The sequence below is a fragment of the Malus domestica genome, chromosome 06 (genome assembly GCF_042453785.1).
Source record: "Malus domestica chromosome 06, GDT2T_hap1".
Taxonomy (NCBI): Eukaryota; Viridiplantae; Streptophyta; class Magnoliopsida; order Rosales; family Rosaceae; genus Malus; species Malus domestica.
Genome location: NC_091666.1, coordinates 29,465,541 through 29,477,541, shown reverse-complemented (window position 1 = coordinate 29,477,541; position 12,001 = coordinate 29,465,541). Strand labels below are relative to the sequence as shown.

Genomic DNA, 12,001 nt, shown 5'->3' with positions numbered 1-12,001 from the left:
TTGGTTGGTGCACGTGGATCAATAAAAACTTTGGCCGAAATTGAATCCTTATCTGGAATTCGAATTGGTTCTTAGGTGGTGAGCATTGCCACGACATAGTGGGAAAAATTTATGTGCGGCTTAAATTGGAAAAAAATATTATTTCTTCAAGAAACTAAAATTATTAAAATAAGTCATTTAGTACTACGATCTAGTGCTATTTTTCTTCACTTGTAATTGAGATGTCTTAGGTTCAATGCTCATCCACGGTGAATTTAAACCATATTATTGTTAATCTATTATGATCTCTTGTAGATAATATCGATTGTTTAAAAAAAAAATTATTAAAATAAGTCATTTAGTACTACGATCTAGTGCTATTTTTCTTCACTTGTAATTGAGATGTCTTAGGTTCAATGCTCATCCACGGTGAATTTAAACCATATTATTGTTAATCTATTATGATCTCTTGTAGATATTATCGATTGTTTAAAAAAATTATTAAAATAAGTCATTTAGTACTACGATCTAGTGCTATTTTTCTTCACTTGTAATTGAGATGTCTTATGTTCGATGCTCGTCAACGGTAAATTTAAACCATATTATTGTTAGTCTATAATGATCTCTTGTAGATAATATCGATGGTTTAAAAAAAAATTATTAAAATAAAACTCACAACCCCAGTTCAACCTTCCTCCATCTGCAAAACGACCCCCAACGGACCCAACCCCAGCTCAACCTTCCTCCATCTCCAAAACCACCCCCCAACCCCAGTTCAACCTTCCTCCATCTGCAAAACCACCACCCCCCCTCCCCCCTCCCCCCTCTTACTACTCAGTCTCCCCCTTCCGTGATTCCCCAATCTATCATCTTTCTGTCTCATGATTGCTTTTAATTAATTCAATTTCACATCAATAGTCATAATATTTGAAAACTGGGAATTACAAACAACTGGTGAAGGTGGCTTTGATAATTGAGTTCTTCACCTGATAATTATTCGATAATTTATATAAATAATGAGGTTAGTGAGAAGCCTAATGAACCTTTAAGATGGTTTAATGAACCTTTCAACCAGTAATTACACTCCCTCAAAGACAGGTGTTTTTAAAAAGTCTTTTTTATTAATTTTATTAATTATGATTTAAATTGAAAATAAAAATTTATACTAATGCAACAATATGCTTAACGCATGGCAAGTTATGAATGGTGTGGTGGTGCCACTCAGCATAATCCAATGGCAAGCCAAGTCCTGCACAAGTTTTTCTCGATATTAAGGGATTGACATGTGCCATGTAGGTTTTTTTTTTTTTTTTTCAATTTATAGTATCATTTGTCTAATCAATATAGATTTGAATTGGATAAGCAACAATTTAGGGTTTGCCAAATTCCTTGGCACCCAAGTAAACAGCGTTTATATTTCTGCCCTAATATTCCCTTCTCCCCCTCGTGGAAGAATTGACGGAAATCCTCCCATCAGTTATGAAAGCAGCAAATACAAACCTCGCCTGCAAAATCTCACAACTCGCAGTGAGATTGACGGCTTATCCAAACTCTCCGACTCTTGTTGTTCCTCCAAGCCTGACAATTCCCAGCAGATCACTCTCTCTGATGGTTCCAAAATTCGGGAACAGGACAGCTCCAGCCGCCAAGAGAACAGCAACAAGCACTAGGAGCAGTCGCAGAACCCCTCTAATGGAAATGGGATTCAGTACTGCTGAATCTACCCTCCAACTCTCCTCGGGCGACCCCTGCCTTGACATCTTTTTCAACATCGTCATACCGGCTGACTATGACAACTACGGGCACTACGAGTTTGCAACCGCATCGATCAAAAGTTATCCACCAGCCTTAAAGGCGGAGGTGGGGGCCTCCTGTGACTATCTCAAGCAACTGCTGCCGCTGGCATGGTCCGACAATCCCCTAACCACCCTCAAGCTCATATGTCATCTGAATGACTATAGGAATGGAAAATCATATGAACAAGCGTTCTACAGGCGGCGGTTTGGCTCCACCAAAACCACCCAAAGACCCTATTGTGCAACATTGCGCCTATTGCCTCCTCTTTTGGGAGTATGGGTTTGTATAGCCTTGTAGAACTTCTGCACCGCCTCCTACAAGGCCAAGACGGTAGATGGGGGACACTGAAGCCCCTCGAGAAACTGACCAAGAAGGCTGTAGAGATGTACGAGGGTGATGCGGATTATAAGTTGTTACATGACCGTGTAACCGATGTTTTTGTGGAGTGCTTGGAGTCAGATATTCAAAAATTGAAGGGACAATTCAAGCATGATTACCTTAAATATTATGTGAGCGATGACAGCGATGATGATGATGTTGATGGTGACGATGATTAGAAGTATGTCAAGGTAACCACTGCTGCAGACTGTTTCCTTACCGGAAACCATTATGAATCCTACGCTGCCCTGGCCACTTTGCTGTGGGAAAGCATTGCGCGGAAGGTTTTCCCTCCAGCATCATACGCGGAGGAATACAAGGAAGACTACGAGAGCAGAGTTGTAGACCGGCTGAGGAAAGAGGTTTTGGCTCCCTTATACAAGTACACCTGTAGCGGCTACAACGGCTGGAATAGCTGGAAGGTTAAGGAAGAGAAAGGGGATGATAATCTGATTGGACAAGTTTCGTTCAAGGATATTTGGGACAAAGAAAAAGGTTGGAAAGTTGACCGGCAGAACCATGTCATGGAAGCATCCATCTCCGGCAAAGAGTATCTAAGTCTCGTCGTGGTGGACTGATCGATCCATCACGGTCATATTCAACATCTAGTTCCATGTCATTTTCTAGATTATCTGTTTCTTTTCACCCTTTGTGGTTAACGTGATATAATTAAGGATCGCAGATATGTTTTGAATGAATGGATTTCTGTTTTCTTTGCAATGATTTTCTGCTTTACGCACTTAACCTCGTAGTCCTCGATCCTTCGGTATCAAGGACCATGATGCGTTTTTGCGTAATTTTAGAGCATGTTATCGTGGTGGAAGTTATACAGAAAGCTAGAAATGACGAAGGGTTCATCCTATCTTCCTGCTTCACATCTTAGACTTTCAGGTTCAAGGTCGATTTCACACTTTCTACAGATTAAGATGTTTCTATAGGGATACGGAGCAGCTGGTATTACTGGCGTAATATACGACGCTTTAAACTAAAACATAATTCAGATTCATCATCTAACCAGCGATCTAATGGGTGCTCAAACATCCATCAGTTACTTTTATAATCAAAGTTGTAATATGCTCTGGCATTCACTTTGCAGATAAATCAACATGGAGGCATTTTCATGTGCTTATCTATCGAAAAGCACAAAGCTTGATGGTAAGACAATAAGTAGCATACCTGATTCTAATTTTCCCCGAGTTTGCAATCAACAGCCGTATGGATACGAGCAACAAAGAAATGTTAATGAACTGGTACACATAGCCCAGATGAAATCGCAGTACCGTACATCTAATTTCTCCAGGTTGCAGTTCTCCCAAGGTGATTATTTCTGGAAGTTTAACTTCAACTGTAATTTTACCATCCTGCAAACAGCATAACATTGGCTTAACCGGTAGGCTAAATAGAACAGCGAGAAAACAGACAGGTAGCTCATAAAAGATAAGTGAATACTGCACGAAAACCCTGAAACGGAGTTGGAACTGATGCTAAAGAGCAAGGATGTTCGCATATAAGAAAGTCGTTAATTCAAGTTCTGAAAATATCCTAGAGGCTAAAGCTGTACTGTTGTACCAAAGACAAAGAATCATAAAATATTCATAAACGGAATCTAAATTGATTACAGAAGAATTTTTACCAAGGACATCATCCCCATCCCCAACATCAACATTTCTGTAATGTTGATCATTTGGATCTCCATATCCCACCATTTCCACGAAACTCAATGTATGGGCAATACGCCTTTGCCTCTACTGCCATCAACATATGGTACATAATATATATAATCAGTCCCTCCCTAAGAGTGAATCCAATACAAAAATTCCACTGCCAACCCTTCACCAACACGCAAATTCTGATTTGAAAACTCTCCTCCAGGAAACATCTTATCACATGCGTATGGTGTAACCCAAATATCATGTTTCAGAAATCTGCCCTTCACAAAAACTTGGCCTCAGAACCCATGACAAGTGAATTACCATTGGTCTAGTAATCCAGTCTTCACTTTTGCTAGCAGAAGCCTACACTCAAAATTTAGGCAAGTACTGGACCACGTCCATCAGTGCCAGATTTATCTGTCAGCTGACTCAACTCCAAACACTCCTTGGCGTGTGATGACAAATTCACACGATGCTTGGGGCAAATGAGGCGCAAAAAGAATATCAAGTCGCCTCTTTGTTTGCCTACAAAGACCATCCTCCAGCTCATTACTATTCCCTTCGGCAACAACCACCTCATTTCTCGACAAGAAGACCCTCGAATTCACGCAATTTGCCCAAGCAAGTCCCAAAGCAGGGCAAACCCGCCTTCCAGAAGAGTGCAATGAGCCAAAGTTGCCCACTTTGACTCCATTTACCCCATCACTTGCCCCCATAAAATCAACCACCTGGTTCGTCACCACCACTGCCACCCGGAACCTATTCGCTAATGACTTCAACTTCCCGGAAATCTTGAAAAACAGCGACGACCTCCGCTTAAGATCCAAAGGGGTGTTGTTAAATTCAGTCCGGAACAGCGCCGCGATGGAATCAATCACAATTAGCCTGACAGGCAACCGGGTTTTTGCACTTTCAACGAAAGACTCTACCTTTGGCATTATATCAAGCATCTGGTATGCGTCGTGCACACTATCAACATACACATCTTCACAGGGGTTAATGGCTACGAGGTGTGGGTGTGAGGAGCGAAATGCTTGGGAGAGTTGGTGGAGGCGGCGAAAGGGGAAAGGGAACTCGGTGTGGAGGTAAAGGGAGGAGGCGGAGAGGCCGCCGTGGGAGGGCGGGAGCTGAGCGGAGAGGGCGAGTTGGAGGCAAAATTGAGTCTTGCCGCAACTGCTTTCAGCTACAAGCTCCATTATTGAACAGCAGGGGACGCCGCCACCGAGGCAGCGGTCGAGGACTGGGCAGCCCAGCGTTAATTTATCGGCGATGGGAGGACGGGTTAAGAGATTTTCTGGTGTCATTGAAATTGCGATTGATTCAAATTTTTGTCACGCCCTTGGTCGTCCCCGGCAGCTTAAATGTGGGGCGGGAAATTGAAATGTGGGAATGAAATTGACGTGTATTCTGGGTCTTTTAGTCCACTCAAACACAATTAGAGCAATGGTCCTTCAACTTTAATTCAATTGTCGCAATAGACCTTCCATCACGACTCATTTTGACAAAAGTTGTAGTGGAGTTGACAAAAGGATCATAGTTGCATATTTTGATAAGTTAAGAGATCAATAGTCACGACCTCATTTTGACAAAAGTTGTAGCGAAGTTGACAAAAGGATCATAGTTGCACGTTCTAATGAGTTAAGAGATCAATGGTCACGATTTTTTGGTTGAAGAACCAATGCTCCAATTAGGTTACAATTGTGGATCATTGCTACTATTTTCTTATTGGGGCGACACACCCCTTTTTACTTCTTACATACCTCTTGTTAATTTCTATCATTTGATCTTCTTCAACTCATCCGATCCAATGGCCGAAAATTAGAAGACTGTGTGAGAAGTAAAAAATGGTGTGTGGATATCTCTTTTTCTAAACTTGGAATGAGCTCGATCAACTTTTGGCTCTAAAGTACTTCATAGGATTTGAGACATTTTTTGACCGTCGCGTGCTAGACCAACTTTATTATAATTCACATTCAAAAGTGAAAATATGAGTGGGATAGAGCAATATTCTCTCTCTCTCTCTCTCTCTCTCTCTCTCTCTCTCTCTCTCTCTCTCTCTCTCTCTACACACAAGTTCAAATTCTCATCCCCGTAGTTTAGACTAAATCAGAATTTAGAATATGGCTCGAACCAAAACTCCCATCCAAAGTAAGTTTGTACTCAACCTATCCCCTTGTAAGATATGTTAATCTGGTTGAAATACTGGACCAATCTTTCAAAATAAGGATATGAAGTACATATGAAAACCATAAACTAATTACAAATGGAATGTATTTCGTAATCGTTTATGTGCTTTACGAACAACAGAAACCGCCAAGACTTAAAACCCGCGTAGCTCGATCATACTAAAAATCTAAAGAAAAACAATGAATTTGAAACAAGGTAGTCAAAGAAAGCATGTGTTTTTCAGAGCTTTGCTAGCAACCCGTTCTGAATCGGCTTGGCTACTCCACTGTCTTTGACATCATTTTCTTTGGCTTCCAATTCACACGCACTTGGTGGAACATCCACTGCTGGAGAGGCGTTGAAGAATCCGTGAGGCTGCAACCGGAATAATCAACCAAAAATGCGGGATCAGAAACCAGACAATAAAATGACAAACTGCCGAGCATAAAAAAGATTAATCGTGTGAATACCATGAGCATAAATCCAATGCGCTCCACTGGCATAACAGGCCAATCTTCTAACCGTGGTACGTGTGTGATTCCAAATACATACCTGCAATCATCATCGCGGTTACTTCCACCAGCTTAAAACAGTTATATGTATACATATACAAAGGCAAAAGCTAGATATGGACATGATAAACTATGAGAGGGAAACCAACCAAAGAACTATATCAGTTTCTTCCAGAGAGCGATTTTTCTTAACCCATGTGGCTAATCCTTCACCAGCACGCGGATTTTGATTTGGAAACTCTCCTCCAGGAAACATCTCATCACGTGAATATGGTGTAACCCATAGATTATGTTTCAGGAAAGCTGCTCTTCGCAAAAACTTGGCCTCAGGACCAGCTAATGGCAAACAGTTTGAACCAGGAACAAGCTTGTAGCCTGTTAACTGTCCGGTCCTATTTACAGTTCGTGTGTTCTGTACCTGGACCATAACAAAATTTCAAATCAGCATGAGCATGAATGGACACAAGAATCACACCTGAGAATCTTAAACAACAGAAGGAAATCATTGAGCTGGACCAGCTGAAAAAATCATGGTAACGATGCCTTACAATCCAATGGCGAGCCGTCAAAGGATTACAGTCACGCATAGCCTCCGATTCAGTCCTGAGAAGTGTCTCCTCGGCATAAAATGCATTGCTGTGGACGTTATTCTCTCCAGGTTTCTCAACCTTAACATCCATCTCCACAACCTACAGTAAATAATTATGGAAGAAAAACTGATTTTAAGACTTGTACAGTTGTTTCGACAAGCAATGATAAAGTCACAATTTAATCACTACTGTGGGTAATAATACGTAAATTCTTATGAAGTAATAAACCTATCAAACTTCTATTTTGTAAAATGGATTTAAGGATAAATAAACCATCATTAAATGTGCTTGAGTAGTTTTAGAGATAAACCATTCAATAAGAGCAGGATGATGATCATATTTTCCTGCTTCACATTTTAGATTCAGGTTTGGAGGTGGATTTTACAGTTTCGATAGAATAAGATGTTTCTAAAGAGGGGATAAGGATCCCATGGTATTACTGGGGCAAGCAGGAAGTTTTAAACTCAAAACGCAAATTCACAATTATATTCTAATTAGTATGTTGTGGGTGTAGGTGTGGCCCTCAGACATCCATGGACTACTCTTATAATCAGTGTTGTAATATGCTTTTGCATAAACTTTGTGAATAGTTCAGCATGGAAGCATTTCCATGCCTACTACATAATATAACCCAAAAGAAAAAATTCTCGAAGCCAAAAGCACAATGCTAGATTGTAAGACTTTTAGCAGCTGCATACCTGATTGTAAGTTTCTCCAGGCTTGCAATCAACAGCCATATCCATACGAGCAACAAAAAAGTGTTGATGAACTGGTGCATATAGCCCAGGTGCAATCACAGTACCATACTTTCTAACCTCTCCAGGTTGAAGTGCTCCCAAGCTGAGAATTCCAGTAAGTTTAACTTCAGCTTCAATTTTACCATCCTGAAAACAGCACAATATTGATTTCACTGTTAGGCAGGTAGCTCGGTACTACATGAAAACCCTCAAAAAGAGCTGGAACTAATGCTTAGAGAGAAAATGTTCGTATTATACTGGGCAAGTTAACAATTAAACTGAAAAGAACAAGCACTACACTTGATCTAAGAAAAGGCGAGAAAGTTATGTGGAACTTGCCTGATAAAAGTGCCAGAAGAACCCGTACTCATAATTAGCCACAGTACATATAAATGACACTGTTAGCCTTCTTGACCTGCGCACTTCTGCTAAGCCTGTTCTCCAGTCCTGATGCTTCCACAGAATTCCATGATCTTCTTCGTGCAAACATACACAATTTTCGATAGTTTCAATACCTCCAGTGAAGTTCGTAAAATGTGCATCAAAGTATTTGATTAAGCCCAAACAATCACACCCCTGTCATGGTAGTTTAATTCAACCCAGTATGGATAAAATAATAAGAGAAAACGCAGAATATCAAGAAAACATTCATATACCAAAACTGAGCCAAGAATTAGTCCTCAAACCTTCTTTAGAGAATGTGCATTTTTACCAAGGCCGTCTTCCCCGGCATCGAAAGCATTTTTTCTATAATGTGGATCATTTGGATCTCCATATGGCACCACCATTTCCACAAAACTCAACCTATGGGCTACAGGCCTTCGCCCTCTATTGCCGTCAACATAGGCCACAGAATATATAACCAGTCCCTCCCTGGGAGTGAATCCAATACGAAAATTCCACTGCCAACCAGAATGTTAGTTGATATATCGACTTTTAATAAAGAAAAAATATTATTTATGAAACCAATTTAGAAATTACCTTCTGCCACTCCACAAAGTACCCATTAACACGGAAGCTTGGACCTTCAGGCTGAATAATTTGTAAAGGTTTTATATCACTTCGATCAACACCACCTCTTGTTTCTCCAGGAGTATAGTTCCTCAACGGATCGGCTGGAGGTAGGGGAACAAGTTTACGGTCTTCAAACTTTATCACCATCATGTTTTGCATATCAACAAGTATATAGATGCCCTCAACTGGGCGTGCGTAACCATTTTCCATAGGGCAGTCACTCTCAGTTCTACAGAATATCAGTGGTTTAGCAAGCCTTTGGCTAGGAGAATCAGCCTCACTATGATAGCCAACACACCTGCAGCATGAACACCAATATGTAAGTAGAAGGTTATCGATTAACCTGCTGAAATTCCACATGTACAGGAGCACTAAATGTAAATTGCATACCAGGCATCAACCATCACAAGGTCCATGTCTTCAATACCTCTCTTCTTCATAGCCTCTCTAAATGGAGGAAAGTCTTTCACAACAGCTTCACATTCTGCATATTCTACAGCATCCTGAAGTTCCAGAAAATTAAAAGTTAAGAACTTACAGAAACCTCAAACTTCAGACAGCTATGGAACAACTAAAGCTTATCATACATCACAAGTCCATTAGCAAATGCCAGTTCAAATAGTGCACTATCACTGGTACAAAAATCGATATCTATTCTATTATTCATGGTGTTTTCTCAGCTAAAAGTCCAAAACATCAAATTAATCTTTCATGAACATAAAAAATAAAAAATAAAATAAAAAAAAGACCATATAAGGGTACAAACAAGTTTAAATGTCAAAAGGAAACACAAAAGAAAAGTACCATGGGAGGCTGAACATCTGGAACAACTTCTGATGATACTACTTTTCCTCTGTGATGTCCACCTCGAGTAGCTGCATGTACTTCTGATAGCTCAACAATCCACGTGCTTGTCTCATTTGACTTCTTATTGTAAACAACAAGTCTAGCTCGCCGAGGGGGAAGCTTGGTTGGGATTATAGGTCCACCTTTGGTTCTGGGAAGTAATGATGGCTGGAAAGGTGGGAAGAAGTATGCATCTGCTAATGCAACAACGTGTTTATCTGGTTCCAATAGAACCACTTCAACAAAACGCATACTATCTCTAACCTGGAATGCAGAAAGTGTTATTTAGTCAACCATTTCACCAAATAAGAATTCCATTTGTTGAAGAAGAATTCAATAGTGAAACTAACAAACCTCAGGCGTCGCTCCAGCTGCCCTGACAGTTGCCACTGCGACAGAGATTTCAGCAGCAGATAAAGGGTCCAACGGGTGCCTTGTTTGAGGCCTAAGCATGATTGGGATGCCTACATGATATTAGTTGACCAACCAAGTTAAACAGAAAATTTCAGTATTTAAATCACTTAAAACAAACCATGAAAATCAGACAGCATAAAGTTAATTAGTTCAAGACAAAGAACATTGCAAAAAGATGCGAAAGTCTTCAGCTTTTTACATTCCAAATTCTCCGAGGTTATTCGAAAAATTCACTCTTTAGTAAATGAAGGAGCTCATGAAAATTAAAAAATTCTTACCATCTTATGACCTGAATTCTTTCCTTTGTCTTCCTAAATGATTATGGTCTGCAATTTATATGAAATATCCTGCTATTGAAAACTGACAATCTCGAAACAAATTCCTATTTTTTAATCTATTTATTGTAAAACATTAACTTACATTCAAAATTAAAGTACATCACACCAATTTACTCAAGAAAAGTTCGAGAAAGAAATTAGCTTGTTCTCCGAATTATATTCAGGTGTCATAATCCATCTTTCTCTTCGGCATTCTCTCTCTGTCTTTTTGTTTAACATCTACTCTTTCTCTTTTACTTCTACTTCCACTAGGACCACTACTCTTAGCTCCAAACAGCACAGAGACAAACTAGTCACAAGAATGCCACACAAACGAGTCTCACCAAACTTAGAAACGAAAAAGACTTATCGAAAAGTATACAAAAATACAAAAGAACCCTACATTTTATGCAAACACAAATCAAGAATTCAAGAAATTTCAAATTTTCACATCTCATCGGCCATACATTACTCAAAGAATCCATATTTACAACATATATATATGCGTCTGTGTGTGTGTGTATATATATATATACATACATACAATAAATAAATAAAATTGGGAAATGTGAATGGACCTGCAGTGGAGGCATTGGCGGAAGGTTTGGGAATCAAGGCCGCCATGGCGATATTCTTGGGGCGCTGATCATCGCGCCGATCCTCGGCGCCAGCGACGCTACTCCAATCTTGAATACCGGAAGCCGAGACGACGGCGCTGGAAGAAGTCTTCGCCGCCGGCGCCGCCTGGCGCGGAACGAGAGCCGCCGAATCGGGGCGGAAGCAACAGGAAGGCGTCGTTTTTTTCGAAGCTGAGGCCATTGCAAGGGGTTCGCGAGCTCACCAATTCCAGCAAAGTAAGTCTCTATACAATCTACTGACATACAGCGCGTGCTGAAATGCTCGCCGCCACTCTCCCCCCCTCCCCGTAACTAACCACCGCGAGAAAAGCCGAGAAAGTCGGAGAAAAATGATCGCACGGTTGCTGAGAAATCAATAAGATATTTTCTCGACGGTTGCTGAAATCTAGGATTACAAATGCGGCGGGCGTTTGACTGAATCCTTGTGAGGGGGCGAGTCCGTGAGACAGGAAGCGACAGAGGGAGTGATCTGAGGCGAAGGAGAGAGAGGGAGGAAGAGCAAGTGTCCTATTTATAGGACGCCGCTTCCATTTTTTCTTTTTTCTTTTTATGAAATTCCAACTTTATTTATTTATTTTTACTCGGCTTTCGGCTAGCGGTAGTCGTCTTCACTGAGTTACGTTTCAACTAGTGGTAGTTGTTTCCAATTAGTTAGCGAGAGTGAAATGTATTTATGACGACTTATTTCCTATTTGTTGAGAATAATTCACTCATTAAGATGTCACTTTGACCATATTTTAGGTCAATTAAACATTTTATGCTAAAATTTTAGGTCGAAACATGATTTTCAAATTAAGTTCCGAATTAGCAGACTTTGCTATTGTTTTTTTTTTTCTTTCATAATTTTACTTTCTTTATGTGGATAAAGAGTAAACGTGAGTAGTGGGCTAAAGTGAGAGATTTGGAGTTTTCTCCTTTTCTTATGTAAAGCGAGAGGGGATGGGGTTGTTAGCCAATGGTC

The 12,001-nt window shown here is 40.3% G+C and overlaps 2 protein-coding genes across 2 annotated transcripts; both read right to left on the bottom strand.

Moving 5' to 3' along the window:
• Nucleotides 1-3,184: 3,184 nt before the first annotated feature.
• LOC103443459 (DNA repair protein XRCC3 homolog) lies at nucleotides 3,185-5,203 on the bottom strand. The gene is made up of 2 exons (XM_008382316.4): nucleotides 3,788-5,203; nucleotides 3,185-3,515 (listed from the first exon to the last, which is right to left on the bottom strand). The coding sequence occupies exon 1, from the start codon at nucleotides 5,108-5,110 to the stop codon at nucleotides 4,220-4,222; it is 891 nt and encodes a 296-aa protein (XP_008380538.2). The 5' UTR covers nucleotides 5,111-5,203; the 3' UTR covers nucleotides 3,185-3,515; nucleotides 3,788-4,219.
• Nucleotides 5,204-6,212: 1,009 nt separating this feature from the next.
• Nucleotides 6,213-11,221, bottom strand: LOC103443458 (copper methylamine oxidase-like). The gene is given in 12 exon segments (NM_001328984.1): nucleotides 6,213-6,347; nucleotides 6,443-6,524; nucleotides 6,634-6,902; nucleotides 7,033-7,173; nucleotides 7,773-7,958; nucleotides 8,151-8,387; nucleotides 8,498-8,713; nucleotides 8,793-9,123; nucleotides 9,216-9,328; nucleotides 9,630-9,935; nucleotides 10,026-10,135; nucleotides 10,981-11,221. Coding segments are annotated over 12 exon segments (2,367 nt in total).
• Between the last annotated feature and the right edge of the window lie 780 nt (nucleotides 11,222-12,001).